The following is a 17,758-nucleotide window of genomic DNA, read 5'->3' as shown; positions in this document are numbered from 1 at the left end:
GTTAATAGGGAGTGTTTGTAGCAAGCTTTTTGTCACCAAGGAGAAGCGTGTAAGCAATTGGTAAGGAAACAAATCACATTGCAGAACTTTGTGAAAAGGCATTTCTATCTGGTGTCATATAAGATAGAGCAGACAGAGCAATGAGCTGTCAGAGTTTTAAGGCTGACTGAAGGAAAATACATTCCATGATATGGCACAAACTTCAGAGGCATGAGAATTTCTGTCCGGTAGGCAACAGGTTGCACTCCAAGGGGAAAGGATGTAAGTTTGGCTCTGTAAACAGACAATAATGTAACATCTCTGATGGAATTGAATCTTTGTGTGTACATATGTCTTTATTATCATTTTACCTTATATGCAGAATATGCTGCATTATAAATGCATACAGGTGCTGCACAGAAGAACTCCATGTTACTGTATTTAAATTAACACAAATTGATATGGTCATACTGTACATGATATAGATTCTGCAACAACATATTATTGCCCTTTGTAATTACATGTTAATACCACATTGCACTTTAACTGTTAAGCAGGTTCTTTTTTAGCTGTTTTGTTTTTCTACTGAATCTTGTGTGAAATGGGTGATGTCACTTCCTGTGTAATTTATCCCTCGTGGCATAACTGTGAGGGACACAGACAGTGGAGTCCATCATTTGACAAAATTTACTGTTGGAACCCTCCGCTACTTAAATGAGGCATTAGGGAGAGAGAGAAATAAATGTTAAAATTGTAATTAGCAGCTTCTTATGTTTGCCAAGCAACCGTAATTACCTTGTTGCTTTGAAAGTGCTCTGCAGTTCAGTAGAACAATGTCCATTGGTATGTGGGCTAAAATGCAGTAGCACATTCCAACAGAATTGAAAATGGGATTTGGGACAATATTTAGTGTGCAGTACTGAAGTCCAAACACCCTGCTGCATTTCCACATGGTTTCTGATGCGTCTATCAGGCCTTTTCTTAGGAACAGTGCCGATTGACTCCGGAGAAACTTGAAGCTACCACCACCCTGGACATGGTGGCAGTTCAAGGCTTTCTACACTCAGTTGCATGAATAGGCTTGCCAGACTTCTGCCCAGTGAGTTGGATGCAAGCACAATTATGAATGCATTCAACCCCCACTCTGGAAAAGCTAGACACAATTTGCATCAAAGTGCAATCCATTTGCATCCATATAGTGACACAATTTTGTGAAAATTGTGCATGATGAGTAAAAAAAAAAACCATGGTGTCCAGAAATTACACTTTGTACACTGCACTTCGTAACTGAACCCCTTATGCGTCCTGTAGAAAAAGAAAGGTTTGGTACAGGGTTGGCTTGGTAATTGTGCCTCAAGCAGCAATCTGTTATAGTCACATTATCCTGTGTATAAATGAATGTACATGTTTCAGTTATCTAAAAGAACTTCTGCACCCATCTACCTAGATTTTGTCAGATCTAACTTTGCTGTTTCTCCTGAATTTGTGTTATTGAACTTGCTTGTTATTGTTGTGAGTTATCAGGAACATCAGACTTACTAGCAAGTTTCATATAGTTAAGCTCTTATAGTTTGGGTATAGTTATCCTATCACCCCAGTATTCATTTGCAGGAAATATTTAAACTCTATTTATTTAAATTCCACCTACATGCTTAATAACCACTCAGATGTAATGGTGGAGTTTAGTCAGATATTTATCTTCAACCTATATTTTTTTGTTGCAGATATGCCAACGATAATGGTTGTACTCAATCTTAAGGAGCTGGGGTTGGCAGCTTGGAAGTAGTAGGTGACAGAAGATTCTGGAAGGTGTATATGTATAAGCTCCGTCTCTCTCTCTCTCTGGCTACCCTTTAATTCTGGCATCATGTCAACTCATCAGGGTGGCAGTGTCCATAGCATCAGACCGTTTAAATCCAGTGAAGAATACCTGTATGCCATGAAGGAGGATTTGGCAGAATGGCTTAAGGATATGTATCATCTAGAAATAATTGTGGATAATTTTATTGAGATCCTTGAAAATGGATCAGTGCTCTGTCAGCATGCCAACAATGTAACAGAGGTGGCACGGGAGTTCTTTGTCCAATACCCTCACCTGGCAGAGAAACTGCAGCTGCCCAAATCAGGAGTGAAGCTCAATATGATGGCCCAACCAGGGTCTTTCCTGGCAAGAGATAATGTGTCTAATTTTATCCAATGGTGTAGAAAGGAAATGGATATTAAGGGTAAGAAATTATGATGGCCATTTGATTTAAACAGTGAGAACTTCCAAATGTACAACAAGCACTATACAGGTATGGAATCTATTATGTGGAATGCTTGGGACATGGGGTTTTCAGGATTTGGGATCTAAATGTGGAGCACCATACCTTAAGGCTGCTAAAAAACAATAATTTTATGCCATCAACAAGTTATATGCTGATCTCATTCCACAGAAAAGGGCTTGCATCCATCATGTATTATACAGGTATGGAACCTATTATCCAGAAAGCTCCAAATTACAGAAACGCTATCTCCCATAGACTCTAATATAATCAAACAATGTAAAGTTAAAAAAAATGACCTTTTTCTCTATAATAATAAAACAGATCCTTGTATTTGATCCAAACCAAGATATAATTAATCCTTATTGGAAGCAGCTTTTTTTTTCCTCTGCTCACCAACTTTATGGTTATGGTCAGTTTCAGAACTAACCATTTCTTTTTTATTGTGACCTGTTGTTTCAAATTCATTGTAAAAATTGCTAGTATCTTGAAAACCTGAAAAAGGTGATTCATGTAAGTTGCAAGAGTACTCAGAAGACTCTGAGCAATTTTACATTAATTTGTTTAAAAGGTTTACATTTCCTTTAATTACAGTTTCTATGATATTTAAAAATGTGAATGTAGTTGGTGGGCACTTTGGATGTTGCTCTCACATAGCTGTATAACACTGCATGTGTTTGTTGTGCAGTGCATATTGGGTCTAATCCTTGGGGCAGAGACTACAAATGCAGAACACTAAAATAATTGCCTGAAGGTCAGTTTTTTTCTGCATTTTGTATTGGTGTGCACTCCAGTGAATACACTATGGTGGAATATCCAGTATAATGCACCCCATGGCAAACACTTGTGGACACAGAGCCTTATTCATGGGAAACTGGGGTGCATCATTATTCTGCATATCCCTTGTAAATAAATAAATATTGCTTGTGTGAAAAAATGACGAGTAATGTTTAGCAAAGAAGAAAAGTTTTAGGGGGTAAATAATTAAAACATGTCTGTCCTGAGTTTCTGGAGATACTCTCTTTATAAGAGAGTATTCACTCCACAGTGGTCCAAGAGATCAAATCTTAGCAGAGTGAATAGTGAGGCAAAGGAAACAACTCCACTGTCATTATAACATATGTAATTATAAAATCTTTATTTCTCTGCTAGATGTCATAATGTTTGAGACAGAGGATCTGGTACATCGGAAGAATGAGAAGAACTTTCTTCTGTGTCTGCTGGAGCTGGCTAGAAGGGCTTCTCGTTTTGGCATGAGTGCTCCCATGCTAATACAAATGGAAGAGCAGATAGAGGAAGAGATTAGGCAAGAAATGGACCTTCCTCCACAGGAGATCCCAGTTCCTAAGCCCCAAAGAAAACTCTGTGACTTCAAAAACCTTGACCAAATGGTGAGTTTTTTCACATGTCAAAACCAGTGATCACCACAATTGATCAAAATTCCTGGACACAGATCTTAGTATACACTTAAATTTAACTCTTCTGAGTATTAAATTCTAGCAAGCTGATCTTCTGTGAAAGTCAAAATTTAACATGTTAATATGTCAGACTGTTCACTTGATCTGATGCAAATTGCAATGCAAACTATTCTCTAATAGCTGAGATCTCTAACCTTTTAACCCTGAAATTAGGGATGCACTGCTTTTTCAGCAGTTTTTGAATTTGGCTCATTTCCATGCCTGAACTGAAACCGAATCCTTAAAATCACTTGACTTTTCGTAACACAAACAAGTGAAATTTTTTTGACCACAGCTTCCGGTTCTCTTCAACCCTTCCTAGACCTAATTTACATATGCAAGTGAGGGTTCAGATTTAGTTTGGTATTGAGTCAAATATATCGCAAAGGATTAAGGATATGACCAAATTACAAAATAGTGGATTTGTTGCAGAGTTGGGGGGTGGGATTGGTCATTGTGAGTCAATGTCGAAGTTAAGAAGTGTCTGGGAGTCACACATGAAAACTCAAAATTCTTTGGGGTTTAAGCCAGTTCTATAGTTGGCTGTTTTCTAGGCCATGTTGCTACATCAGAACTACAATTGCATATTTTTGGCCCCTTCAGTAGTAGTTGGCAGCCGGTCTGCCCATGTATGCGGAAAGAATTGATCGGACTGGTTTAAAAATGTTGTTGGGCAAAAACTGCATCAACCTCAAGGTAGGCATATTGGAGGAATGTCCACTTGTTTGATGTCCTTGCCAAACAAGTGGATCTTTTAATGTATGGCCAGTTTTAGTTACCAGCAGCTAAGCTGCACCATCTTGAGTATCCTGGCAACATATATACCATGTAACATATGTACCATGTAACATAAGCCTAAGGTGTGATACTTTGAGATATAAGTATTTCTGAATATTGCTCAACTCATGGATTATATTGTATTTTTTTTAGAGATCCTATAGTTTTAGTAGATCCTATAGTTTACTTTAGTGATGTAACAAAAGGAACTTAGCAGATCAATGTGTTAAGCCGTAAGAAAAACAAATAAAGGCATTTCACAACAATGAAACCAGCAAGTTGAATAGAAAGACAAATAAGAAATCTAGGTAGATATGTGCAGATTTGCCCTTTTGACCGAAAGCTAATGCTTAAAGGGCTTGTTCACCTTTACTTTTAGTACGATGTAGAGAGTGATATTATAAAACAATATGCAATTGATTTTCATTTTTTATTATTTGTGGTTTTTAAGTTATTTAGCTTTTTATTCAGCAGCTCTTCCGTTTGCATCTTAACCAATCTGGTAACTAGGGTCCAAATTACCCTAGCAACCATGCATTGATTTGAATAAGAGACTGGAATATGAATAGGAGAGGCCTGAATAGAAGGATCAGTAATAAAAAGTAAAAATAACAATACATTTGTAGCCTTACAGAGCATTTGCTTTTTAGATGGGGTCAGTGACCCCCTTTTGACAGCTGGATAGAGTCCGAAGAAGAAGGCAAATACTGTAACTTAAAAACTATAAAAAAAATAAATAAATAATGAAGACCAATTGAAGATTTGCTTAAAATAGACCTCTCTTTAACGAATTAAAAATGAATGTAAATTAATGTAAACCTCTTTATTGAGCAGATCACTAGGCATTTTTGGCTACAGACACTGTTAAAAATAGACCCTGTTCCAGTCTCTTGGCCAACTGAAAGTGGCATATTCATTTTATCATACTGTATATAAATGATGATACAACCATTAGCTGAATAAGTAAATCAATATACGAGTTTTCAGTATTTTTTTAAAGGGATCCTGTCATCGGAAAACATGTTTTTTTCAAAACGCATTAGTTAATAGTGCTACTCCAGCAGAATTCTGCACTGAAATCCATTTAAGCAGATGTAACCTTTGCGATGCATACTACTATGCAACTGGCTTATTTTGCACCATTTTTAATACCATTATTTTGGCATAATTTATTTTACACAGCTATATAATACATGATTATGAATTATTTTCTGTGAATATACGAAACCCTGCTGATTCTGATATCCATGTACTATCCACAGATTTCAATATCCACCAAGCTATTCTAAACATTTTGACTGTTTGCCTGAACAATACTAACAATGGAAAAACATAGCATGTATGGTCTGTTGTATGCTCACGGGCCAATAGATTGGAGGGTATACATAATCTGCCAGTGTATGGCTGCCTTAACCAACTTCATCATTCTCTGACAAGCACAAGAACTGCATTAATAAAATATGGCCCATGTCTATCACTTTCCAAAAAATACAAGCAGCACAATAAATGGCACAAAGGGTACGTGAGCTTCATAGCATCAAGGGGCACAAGGGAAAATAGTGAAAAAAAGCAGATTTCATGGCTATCGCCCAATTTAATTCTTAAATATTACAGATGGACATTAATCATTTTCTCCCAGTTCAATAAGTCATTACTACCAACACCTTTATTCGTGTATTTCACAGGTTCAGAATTTGGTGAGCAGATGTACTTGTCCTGTACAGTTTTCCATGGTGAAAGTCTCTGAAGGAAAATACAGAGTTGGAGAGTCCAGCACACTCATATTCGTTAGGGTAAATATGTAGTTGAATCATCATATGGGGGGAGTGGCCTATTCTTAAAATTGTGAAATTCCTTTTCAGTCAAAGAACCCATGCACCTGTTAAACCATGAATTTCTACAGACTTTCCATATTATATGAATTCAATTACTTTCAGAAAGACATTTTACAGATATTTCTACAGAGAATAGAAAATGACAATTAGAATAGAATAATTTTCACCGTAATTTCACCAACATTTCACTACATTTTTTATATTTATTTCACATACATTCATTACTCAGAATGGTAAGCAGGTATTTTTACCACAAAATGATGTGTTGTGTTCCTTACAAAGATAAATTAATATTGCATTATGAATTAAATGTTTTTATACACGGGGCATTACATGGTTACATTTATAGAGCTGTGCTCTGCTTACTGATATAATATTTTTTTTATTTAAAGGGGTTGTTTGCCTTTAAATTAACTTGTAGTATGATGTAGAGAGTGATATTCTGACACAATTTCCCTTTTTTTTGAGTTATTTAGCTTTTTATTCAGCAGCTCTCCAGTTTGCAATGTCAGCAATATGGTTGCTAGGGTCCAAATGACTCTGGCAACCATGCATTGATTTGAATGAGAATAAGGAATATTAATAGGGGAGGGTCAGACAACAGAAAGACGAGTTATAAAAAGTAGCAATAACAATAGATTTGTAGCTTTACAGAGCATTTGTTTTTAGACGGGGTAAGTGACCCCCTTTTGAAAGCGTCCTTAAACTATAAAAAATAATGAAGACCAATTGAAAAGTTGCTTAGAATAAGCCATTCTATAACATACTAAAAGTTAACCTGAAGGTAAACCACCCCTTTAAAATTCATATTTAGATCCTGAAATGATCCATGCCTGGACTTATTAGTAAAATGTATAAAGAACTAGACATGCCTAGATACTGTTCCACCTCGTTTTCTTGTATTCCCTTGTGCGCCATAGATGTTCTCACAATCAGATCCCCCTAACTATCAATCCCAAACCTTCTTGTGGTTTTAAGATCATTTTATTGTATTTTACTAGACAATATTAGCTGGAATAATTTTCCTATACTTTATTTTGCATGTTACAGATTCTGCGTAAGCATGTGATGGTAAGAGTTGGCGGAGGATGGGACACACTTGCACACTACCTGGACAAGCATGATCCTTGTCACTGCGCATCTCTTTGTATGTAACACAAAAGCCTCTGTGGCACATGCAATTTGATATTAGGCTAAAATAGCAAGGGCACATATAGAGTAAAGTACTGCTTAATAAAGAATACTCAGCAGCCTGCTATGGGTGAACTAGGCCTGTGGTAACTCTATATCTAGTAAGGAAACCTCTTTTGATTCATCCACAGTCTATCATAGGTACACTGTACATTGAATTTTCTGACTACAGGATGCCAATGTCTGAATTTAGTACTTTTTTTTTGTAAATTGATCTAGACTATTGTTGCAAAGACCCAAGGCTACATAACGGGCTTCAAAAAGTAATTATGGCACATCACAGAACATATCCTGCAGTAGTAATTATTTATTTCTGATGGATCCTCACAGCATCACGTCCAAGACTGTCCTTGCCTTTGCATTGACTGTTACAAAGTGGTAGCATTTTCTTGTAAGAGGGTCTTGTCATTAAGCTAGTTCTAATCTGTTAATTGGGTCAACTTTAATTACCCTACAGTCTTGAAGGGAGGGATGTAATTTATAATGTTGTAGAGAGTTTGAAAAGTGGCATTGGGTGCAAGCCAAAATAACTACTAGGTACAGATCAGCTAAAATTGCCTTCTTTTATTTCTACTGCTTCATCAATCTGCTATTCTGCCTTTACCTGGAGCATAGCCAGCAAGCTGCCCATGCCAATACGCAGGGTAAGGAATGAGAAACAATCTGTCTTGGCACGGTCCATTAGTTCCTTATTGTTTTATTCCTTGTACCAGTTACCTGAGACATTGTCTCTGCAACATTCTATTTATGTCTCCATAAGAGCTGTGGAATATTAACTGCCTCTTCACCCAAGATATTTATTTTTGTGCTGAGTGATCCATGTATAGTCTATCTTACTGCCAATATGCCAAGCACCTAACAAATGGAGGAATAAAAATTACAGGGGCATATAAAAATGTGTTATTAAAGGTGACATTGCCTACAATTTTGCAATGCCTACACTTTTGTAAAATGTCTGACTGCAGAACATGTGCTCAAATGATTCAGTTAATTGTTAAATGCAGTCAATTTGCACAGAACTGTAACATCATCTGTCCCCATCACAATTAAAAAAAATAACAAACATTCTGTTAGTTTGCTTAATTATAGGTATTTTTTTCTTACTCAACCAGTGACAGATTCAATCTAGTGACTGATTTCATGTTGCTTCTCAGTGATGCTCACTATTTGTTGTTGTTTTTTACATGTATTCTTTTATTTCATGTATATCTTACCTGGTCAGACTTATTGCCACCAAAAATATTAGGAAAGCAGGCAAAGGTATACTTGAGCGTAAAGCTGTATGGTGCACTACGCAAATCCTTATCCACACCAAATCAAAATGCTGTTATCTTGAAATAGCATTTCTGTTTCTCCTTCCTTCACCCTTGTTTTAGTCTATTCTAACGTTTTCACCATAAATTAAAAATAATACTGGCACAGTTATTACTTGGGAAAGGCTGAATAATAATGATATGATGTACTGTATCATTGTTCAAACTGTAGGAGTCCTATCCAAGTATTTTTATACATTTGGCCGATTTATTAACGTTCATATTTTTTTTTATATACCTTATGTGGACCTCTTATGTGGAAAAACCCCAGGTTTCGATCATTCTAGATAACAGGTACCACACCTGTGGTGGAAAATGTAAATGTTGTTAAAATGGTTTAACGCAACTGCACTTTTTTTCATAGTTTTTCATAGTTACTTTTTAAAGCTTAAAATGTACCTGTCACCCAGACATAAAAACTGTATCATAAAAGTCATTTTCAAATTAAACATAAAATCCAAATTCTATTTTTTATTAAAGCATTCATGGCTGTTGTAAACTCATTTAAAAATCTCAACTGTCAATCAAATATTGTCTGCCCCTCCGCCTTAGGCATAGATACGGTGCAGGCAGTTACTTTAACTTTCCATTTAGCACTTCCTAGATGTCACTGCTCTACCCACATTCCCCCAGTTCTCTTAAAAGTCAAAGTCAAAGTAAACTTTATTGTCATCTCAGCAGTATACAAATATACAGTGAGACGAGACGACGTGGCTCCAGCTGGTACAGATCACAAAAAGGCACTTAAAAATACACAATAAATATGTAAACATGAAATGTGCAATATATAGGCAGAAATTGGATATATACATGTGTAAACCATTAGAATTGTGCAAATAAATTAACAGTTCACAAAGTTAAGTTTACAGTTCAGGTGTGTCTGGACTGTAGTGGGAGGACAGGCAGGGAGTTGAGGAGTCTTAACGATTTAATTGTGTAGCCAGGGCATGGGGATGGACATCAGGTCCCCCATTCTGGTGCACAAACAAGATTCTGAGATGATGCAAGGCTTGCCTTAATAACAGTGTCCACAAAATGGCTCCTGCCTGCTTGCTATAATTAGGACATCCCAGACTGAAGGAAACAAAATTCAAATAATTTATACAGTGTAATTAAAGTTAATTTTGCTTGACTAATGTAATATAATAGGATTTGAAATATTTTTTTGGGGTGACAGGTCCCCTTTAAGCTGCTCCTCATATACAAGACATTTGAATATGTTCCTGGCTATTTATTTTCAAATGGAATTATTTCAATAGATGATTGGCTATAAAGCTTCATACATTAGCAAAAATATTTTATTATAGAGTTCAAATATTCACCATAGTAAATATGTTGAATTGGTACAATTTACAAAGCATGAATCCATACTTGTTGTTTACTTAACAGCAGTCCCAGATCTGAGCTAACAAGGATGTTGGGAGTAATACTGCATTCATGTATATAAAACTTTCATTTCAATTTCAGCACACAAGCCAGCTATAAAACTGGGAAGTCTGCAGAAGCAAGTAAGTGCTGTGCACGAGGTCAAGACTCAATTAACACCAAGATTAGACAACCCTAGCAAACTGGAAACAACCCTGATTTTGAGCAGGTCCCAGAGTCCTCTACCCCCGGTGGAGTGGAGAACATATTCAGCTGAAAGAACCAGGACTATATCATCGTCTTACTCACTGGATGATAATGAAAATAGCCCAAGTTTTAAGAACTCACAAACACCACCAAATGACAGAAGGAGTATGTCAATCGGGTAGGACATATAAGTTCTTGTTTGCTTACAACTCCACGTTTGGAAAGAAGAGGAGAGGAACAACTAACCTGTCTGTGTTCTGTTGCACTTAGCTTTGGTCCACCAGTACCAAAAAGTTGTCTTTTGATAAGAAAGCCTGCAATGTCTTAGTATGCATCATCTAGTCTAATAAGTGAGCTTTAGCTGAGATGCTTGCCAGTAGCTAACTCCGGTTACTGGAGAATTCTCAGTTCCAGTGACACCTGTTACATCTTCAAGAGGTCCCAGAGCTAATACTCATGGGCTCCATTTCAAGAGTTGCCCAAGCCTTTGGCAATTTTCCTTAAAAATTAAAATGTAGTTACTATCTGATACCTAGATTATGTTTAACAATTCTTTGCACACAGATGTAGAAGACAGATACGTCATTCAGGGAAAGCATCACTCAAGGAGGCAAAACTTAAAAATGAGGAACTGATTGTTTCATAAGCTAAGATCAACCCCAAAATATCCATTAATTACAGAAGCAAAATTATGCTTCAATTATAAATATTTTTTTCAAGGGCTACTTCAGAAAGGCAGATATAGTGTACTATTTAGGGATTTAGAACTCAAAGAAAAGTGTTTGGGTATCCAGCTAAAAGTCACTGGTATAAACAAAAGTTCCAATAAGATATTAAGTACAACAATCTCTTGGACCTAGTCCTAGTGTGGATCCACCTAGGTGGTACAGGGAAAATATGCCTTGTTCCTGTGACCACACTGAAGGCATCTTATGCAACTGCAACTACTCTAATGAGCTGCCAGGTTGAAAGATGCTAAGCAAAGGCTGAGAACATAATTAGCAGCAGCAGCTACAGAACCTCTTCATTTATTTCAACAGACAGCAGAAGGGTGCATGTTGATTAATTTTTCAGTCTTTTGTATTTTTTATAATTTGTAGGGGGAGGATAAATAAGTATTTGTTTTAGCACATGTGAGTCTAGCTGCTTTTTACACCACAATTCCAATAAACTTTGAAAAAGTTTTGTATAACAGAGTCAGTAAAAGTAACATGTCATATTCATGGCAATTTAATTAAAAGTAATACTAAAATGCTTAAAGTGGACCTGTCACCCAGACATAAAAAGTTGTATAATAAAAGGCCTTCTCAAATTAAACATGAAATCAAATTAGTATTTTTATTAAATCATTCATAACTGTTGTACACTCATTTAAAAATCTCAGCTGTCAATCAAATATTGTCTGCCTTAGGCATAGAGGCGGGGCAGGCAATTATGTTCCGTTTCCATTCAGCACTTACTAGATATCACTGCTCTCCCCACAGTCCCCCTCTCTCTTTACCATTTGATTGTGTAGTCAGAGCATGGGGATGGACTTCATGTCCCCTATTCTGGTGCACAAATAAGATTCTGAGATGATGCAAGGCTTGCCTTAATAACAGTGTCCACACAATGGCTCCTGTCTGCTTGCTATAATTATGAATTCCCAGAATGAAAGAAACAAAATAATTTTTATAGTGTCATTAAAGTTTATTTTGCTTGACTAATGTGATAAAGTAGGATTTGGAATATTTTTTTGGGGGTTACAGGTCCCCTTTAAAATACCCTATGAAAATGGTGCTGATCTTACAGGGCTTAAAGTGTTTTAACAACAATTTAAATAAATGTTCAGTATATTATCATATACTGGGCAAGCTTAAATTCCTCGAGCCCCTTAAAACTCAATAGAAGCCTATGGGGAAATTAGGGATTGAATTAGGAGATAAATTATTCTTAATGAATTAAATCTAGCCCAAAGATAGATACTGGATTTTCAAAGCATCCTAGATACTGCTATCACTATAGGATTTTTTTGAAGGTAAATTGCTCTTTCACTAAACAATAACAACCTTCATTGTGGTCTCCTAGAGAGAAACTTGATTTTACTCAACTGACTTTGCAGTTCTAACAGCATGCACCTTTCATATAGGCAGGTGTTTGTAGTGTTGTATATTATTTTGCAATATATATGTATATATGAAAAACTAGCATTACAAACAAGTAAAATATGTGACAATGTCTTTCCTATGTTATAGGGCCCATGAACGTTCAGCAACACTCTCTAGGAAGCTATTCACAGAAGACACTCAAGATCCCCAGCAGCTTGGTAACCCCCAGTCTGGTCATTATAGACACCACCATTCTACATCTTCTTTGGCATCCCAGTTAACTGGAAGTGAAGAAGAATACTCTTATATTTCAGAAGTTTTCTCTGAATCTCAAAGCGGAAGACAGATGGGAAAGCACACTGTTATGAATTTAAAAGAACCACCAAAGAGGGATGCTTTTCTTAGCCACACACAAAGTGCCAATAGAAAAGTAATTTCAGCAACACAGCAAAACAATATTCAGCAGGGTTTAATAATTGGCCATCAATCTGTCACTGTGCAGGATTCAAGACCAAAGACACCTTCACGTTTTATCCAGCCACCCAGTCCCTCTAAGCAGATCCATTTTTTCTACAATCAACAAAACAAAGGAGTAGAACAGAACATCAAGACCCAAACTAATAGTTGCACAAGATCTTCTTCTCCAGTAAAGCAGACAAGTCTGACATATAAGCAAGAATTTAACAAAAGACCAGCTACACCAAGCAGAATTAATTATAGCTCTTCACAGTACAAGGACGGTGACAAATCTGCAGCTACTGAAATAATTACTTTCCATGATCATGTCAGGGCAAAACCAAGTGTTTCTAGTGAAGAAAGGACCATAAGAACAGGCAGAGCAACACCAACAATTCATCTTAACAGAGAAAATACTAATTTACCTCTGAAAATGCAACCTAAACCAAATGTTACAGAGAGTTCACATAGCATAGAACGAGATTGTATGTACACTCCTTTACCTATTGATCCAGAACAAGAAAAGCAGATATACCGGAGCTTAGAAGATGAAATCCGAACAAATATTAAGATCCTAGAGGGAGACTCAGAGGAAAATAACCCAGAGAATGATACTGCTGCACATGACTTTAATGTGCTTGGAAAATCAACTCTGCGTTTGAGTTCAAGCACTTCAAAAACTCCTAGGGGGCAAGAAGGTGTACCCAGAAGTGGGGTTTACATAAACACAGCGTGGCAGTCAGGTGCTAGCTATGATGATGTAATTACAGAACTCACCAAGGGCCATGTAAAACTTAACAATGTTGATGTAGAAAACTGGATTTCCAAAATACCTTTAAAAGGTATGGTAAAAGAAGCACATACGTCTCAGAGAAATAAGGTACGTGAAAACGGCCATACAGCTTCACTTGTTAGAAAAAAAACACTGTCCACCGAAATGAAAGGAAGCAAACAGAAGCAGTTGCCTTCTCAAATAGCAAGGCAACTGGCACTGGAGAATAAAAAGAAAACAGTGGAAAATGTATTGGAAAAACAGGTTTCAACAGTTAGTGGAGACAGCAAAGAAGCTATACCAGAGAAAATTAAGTTGTCACAAGGGTTAAAGCCTAAAAAATCCCTGAAGAAACCTGAAAGGGTGCCTTCCATTTATAAGCTCAAGCTTCGGCCAAAAATACGCCCACGTAGGGACAACAGACCAGAAAAAAAGCCATCCAGGATTCCAACACCAGTTTCCTACAGACAAGTGCCAAGTAGAAACAATGCTAAAGCATTAAAGAGGACACAAAGCTATCAAGCAAATAAGGTATCAGTGGCACAGACTTTGAATGAGTCACAGATCTCAGCAGTGAACTCAGAAGACCTGGATTCTGGTGATGAAATCTGTGAGCACTCTGCACCTTTACAGGCTGTGGAAACACCAATCACTGGTGAAAATAACCAAAGTAGAACTGAGGAGGAGGAAGAGTCATGGGTCTAGATTACTGTAATCCATTTATCTTTTAATGTATCAGTCAATATTCAGATTTACCTAATTTTTTAAGCAAAGGCTCTCATAAAGTTATTTTATACTAACTTTCAAACTTGGAGACAAGATAGGGGGGTACACTGAATAATTGGTGTGAAGGTTACTGTACTGGAATGTGTGAGAGTGATGCGAAGTCGATTTGTTAATGTTATATGTCTGTGGTTAGAACAAAAGTAATGGGAATAATTGTAATGTTTTAGAATGGCCATAATGTGGCAATAGTGTTAAAGCACTAGCAACTAGAGTGTAGAGGGAGGACACACCCAGGGCGTTGTTCTTTTTCTCATGGACATCAGCTGGACAGGATCAGGTACAGTGAGGGTCTCTAGTAAGAAGTACTAGGTACTTCAGCTAGATAGGGTGATAGCTAGCATGGGTAGCTAAGACCCGAACAAGGAGGTAGAGGCCTAGGGGCCATGGCTAAGCCAAGATAGGGCAGAAGTGACAGTTTAGAGCCAGTGGGAACATCCTGAAGCAGGGACCAGAAAAAATCCTATCCAGCATAGGACAGAGGGGCATAGAGCATATGCCAGAAGGTGGCACACAGGAAATTCCTATCCGGAGTAGGGCAAGGGGCATAGAGTGTACACCGGGCTGCTAGGACAGGAAGATGGTGCATGGTCCTGGAAAGGGATGTGTCTATGGCAACTGGAGTTGTACTTTTCGCTAGTGGAATGTTTTACATGGCTGTGATGAGTCTGCCTGAAAAGTGAATGTGTATAAAATCTATGTGTGCCGATGATGTGAAAGCCTGTCGGAATGTAAGTACAAAATGTCCTGCTAATAAATAGCATTTTCTTCTACGAATTGGTTTTGGACTCCTGCACTTTAAGTGTAAGCTCTTGGAATTAGTCTTACATGTTCAGTACTTTTATCATCATCATGGGTAACAGTTGCCAATAAAAATTCTGAAGTAGATATTCATGGTTGAAAAGAATGTCCTTTTCATTAATAATACTGATACAATATTTGACACTTCCGTTCCAAGGTTTTATGGAAAATCATTGAGTGATACTATCAAGTGTTTCCTTAAAACCAACAAAGATGCTTATGATTCTATTATGCTGAAATACAGAATATCCATAACTATATTTCAACCTGATGTTATGTTGTTAAAATTGATCTTAAAATAAGTGAATATTATATACAGAGACAGAAAACTTAAGCTCAACTTTTTGCAATGCTCCTATGAGATCTTTGTACAGGCTTTGAGCAACCATAGGGAGTTGCTGAAACTTTTCCTGAAGTATTCCTTTGTGATCATCTCTGCTACTAGGCCATCTTCCCTGCTCAATTATTGTACAGTGATTAGAAGAGGCTATGGAAAGCAAAGCAAAGGGACTATGGGGGACATTGATTTTCACCCAGGACTACAGTGCGAAGCAGCTTAATTCTTACTGCCTGCTCTGGTAAGAGGGGGGACGCCTACATGCCTCTCTAGCCCTCCCCTTACAAAATCATTGCTGCCTAACACAAACAGCGCTGTATTTATCATGGACCTGTGGAAATTCTTTCTGTGAAGGAATTCGAAAAGTGCAAAACTGCCTCCCCACCTATGTCACGATTTTTATTGAATATAAAGCACCTAAAGATATTGGAGGCTGAAAGATTGAACTGACAGATTGAGAGCATTTATAAAGTGATTCAATATTTCCTGCCTATTCTGCTGCATCCAGACATGAAGGTTTTGGTTGGTCACAATATAGCCCTGAAACCAGGCCCAGATTTGTGGAAAGGCTACCAAGGCCCGGGCCTAGGGTGGCAGGATTTTAGGGGACGGCATGAAGGCCAACCACAACCACATTTCCCTTGTGCCAATCCCCAGTGATCCCGTCCTGATGATGAAAATTTGTGCATGTGCAGCAGGCCTAGGGGCACCCACTATGTAAATCCGGCCCTGCCTGAATCGGTGCAGACCTGTAAAGTGGTGGACTATTTTACTAATTTACTGCTTATAGGCCTATATTTTTAACCTGCTAGTGGACCTGCTAGCCATTTCGCGGAAAATTCGGAAAACAGCGACAAGTTCACCAAAGGCATTGCAGTCTATGGTGCAGATTTACTAAAGGGTAAAGTGCCCATCGCTAGCACCAATTCGCCAGAAATCTCATAAATCGCTAATTTACTAACAGGCATAGACAATTTGTTAGCAAAAGAGATCGACGCTAGCACAGTTTCCCACCCTAATGCCAGGCGAATTTTAGTTCAGGCAAATAATCGTTAATCCGCAAATTCTCCAGAACGTTACCACTTTCTACAGAGTTTCCTTTGCCACCTTAGACCAGGCAAACTGATAAAAAGAAGCTTCATCCTCCTCAATCTTATGTCAGTGACATCATATCCTATATGCTGCAAATACATAAAAGTTGAAAAAAACTCTGACATTTTTTAAAGCAGGATTGCCTTCAGAAGTTCTAATTTTTAAAGATTTTTGTGTTAATTTTTTTAACCAATTTGAGGGGCATGCCACATTTGTTTTAGGGTGGGCTCATGTCTAAGGCATTAGAAGATCTCTTTATTTCGCTTCCTTGGACATGTGTAACAATAAGTAGCCTCTTCAAGCATTTTAACCAAAATCTATGTACTCACCCTATTTAAATTGACCTAAGTGTAGGGGTACTAACTAAATTTCGCTAGGCAGAATTGAACGCTAGCGAAAGATCTCTAAAGGTGGCAGATAAAGCTGCCGATATCGGTCATTTAGACCAATTTGACAGCTTATCTGCCAGTGTATGGGGGCTTCAGACGGGTCTTCCCGATCGATATCTGGCCATGATATCGATCGGGAAGGTTTGATTTTTAACCGACCGACCCGTCGGAGCCCCTTGGCGTATCGTATACGGCCGAATGTTCGAATTACCCCCGATATAGCCATGCCGTTAGTGGCATATCGGGAAAAGATCCGCTCGTTTGGCGATGTCGCCAAACGAGCGGATCTTTGAGTCTATGGCCAGCTTAAGAAATACTTGCGCTGACAAATTAACCCTCGCGAAACGTTGCCAGCATTCGGCTGGTGAGACGCAACTTTGCATTTTAGTGAATTAGCGTAATGGAGCGAAGTGTGGCGGAGCGTTCTCTGACGAAAATTCCCCCTTTAGTGAATTTGCCCATATGAGCGACAATTTTTTTATGACGCTCAACATGGTCGTTAATTTCGCTTATCTCTACCAGTGGCTGAGTAAAATTATAGCACTAGTTAGCAGGAGATTTTAGAATAAACCTTGGATCAAAAAAGGTCCTATTTTAATTATTTTCATTAAACAAAACATAACGGACCTGCACTCAGTTCTGTGAATGCAATT

The 17,758-nt window shown here is 37.7% G+C and overlaps 1 protein-coding gene across 1 annotated transcript; it reads left to right on the top strand.

Annotated features, from left to right (window-relative positions):
• gas2l2.S (growth arrest specific 2 like 2 S homeolog) lies at positions 1 to 15,848 on the top strand. The gene is made up of 7 exons (XM_018249630.2): positions 1 to 261; positions 1,704 to 2,204; positions 3,396 to 3,634; positions 6,163 to 6,270; positions 7,363 to 7,459; positions 10,284 to 10,566; positions 12,623 to 15,848. The coding sequence occupies exons 2-7, from the start codon at positions 1,847 to 1,849 to the stop codon at positions 14,406 to 14,408; spliced, it is 2,871 nt and encodes a 956-aa protein (XP_018105119.1). The 5' UTR covers positions 1 to 261; positions 1,704 to 1,846; the 3' UTR covers positions 14,409 to 15,848.
• The last annotated feature ends 1,910 nt before the right edge of the window (positions 15,849 to 17,758 follow it).

The sequence above is a fragment of the Xenopus laevis genome, chromosome 2S (assembly GCF_017654675.1).
Source record: "Xenopus laevis strain J_2021 chromosome 2S, Xenopus_laevis_v10.1, whole genome shotgun sequence".
NCBI classification, from domain to species: Eukaryota; Metazoa; Chordata; class Amphibia; order Anura; family Pipidae; genus Xenopus; species Xenopus laevis.
Note: the sequence above shows the minus strand (reverse complement) of the source record. Positions and strands in the feature narration are given on the sequence as shown.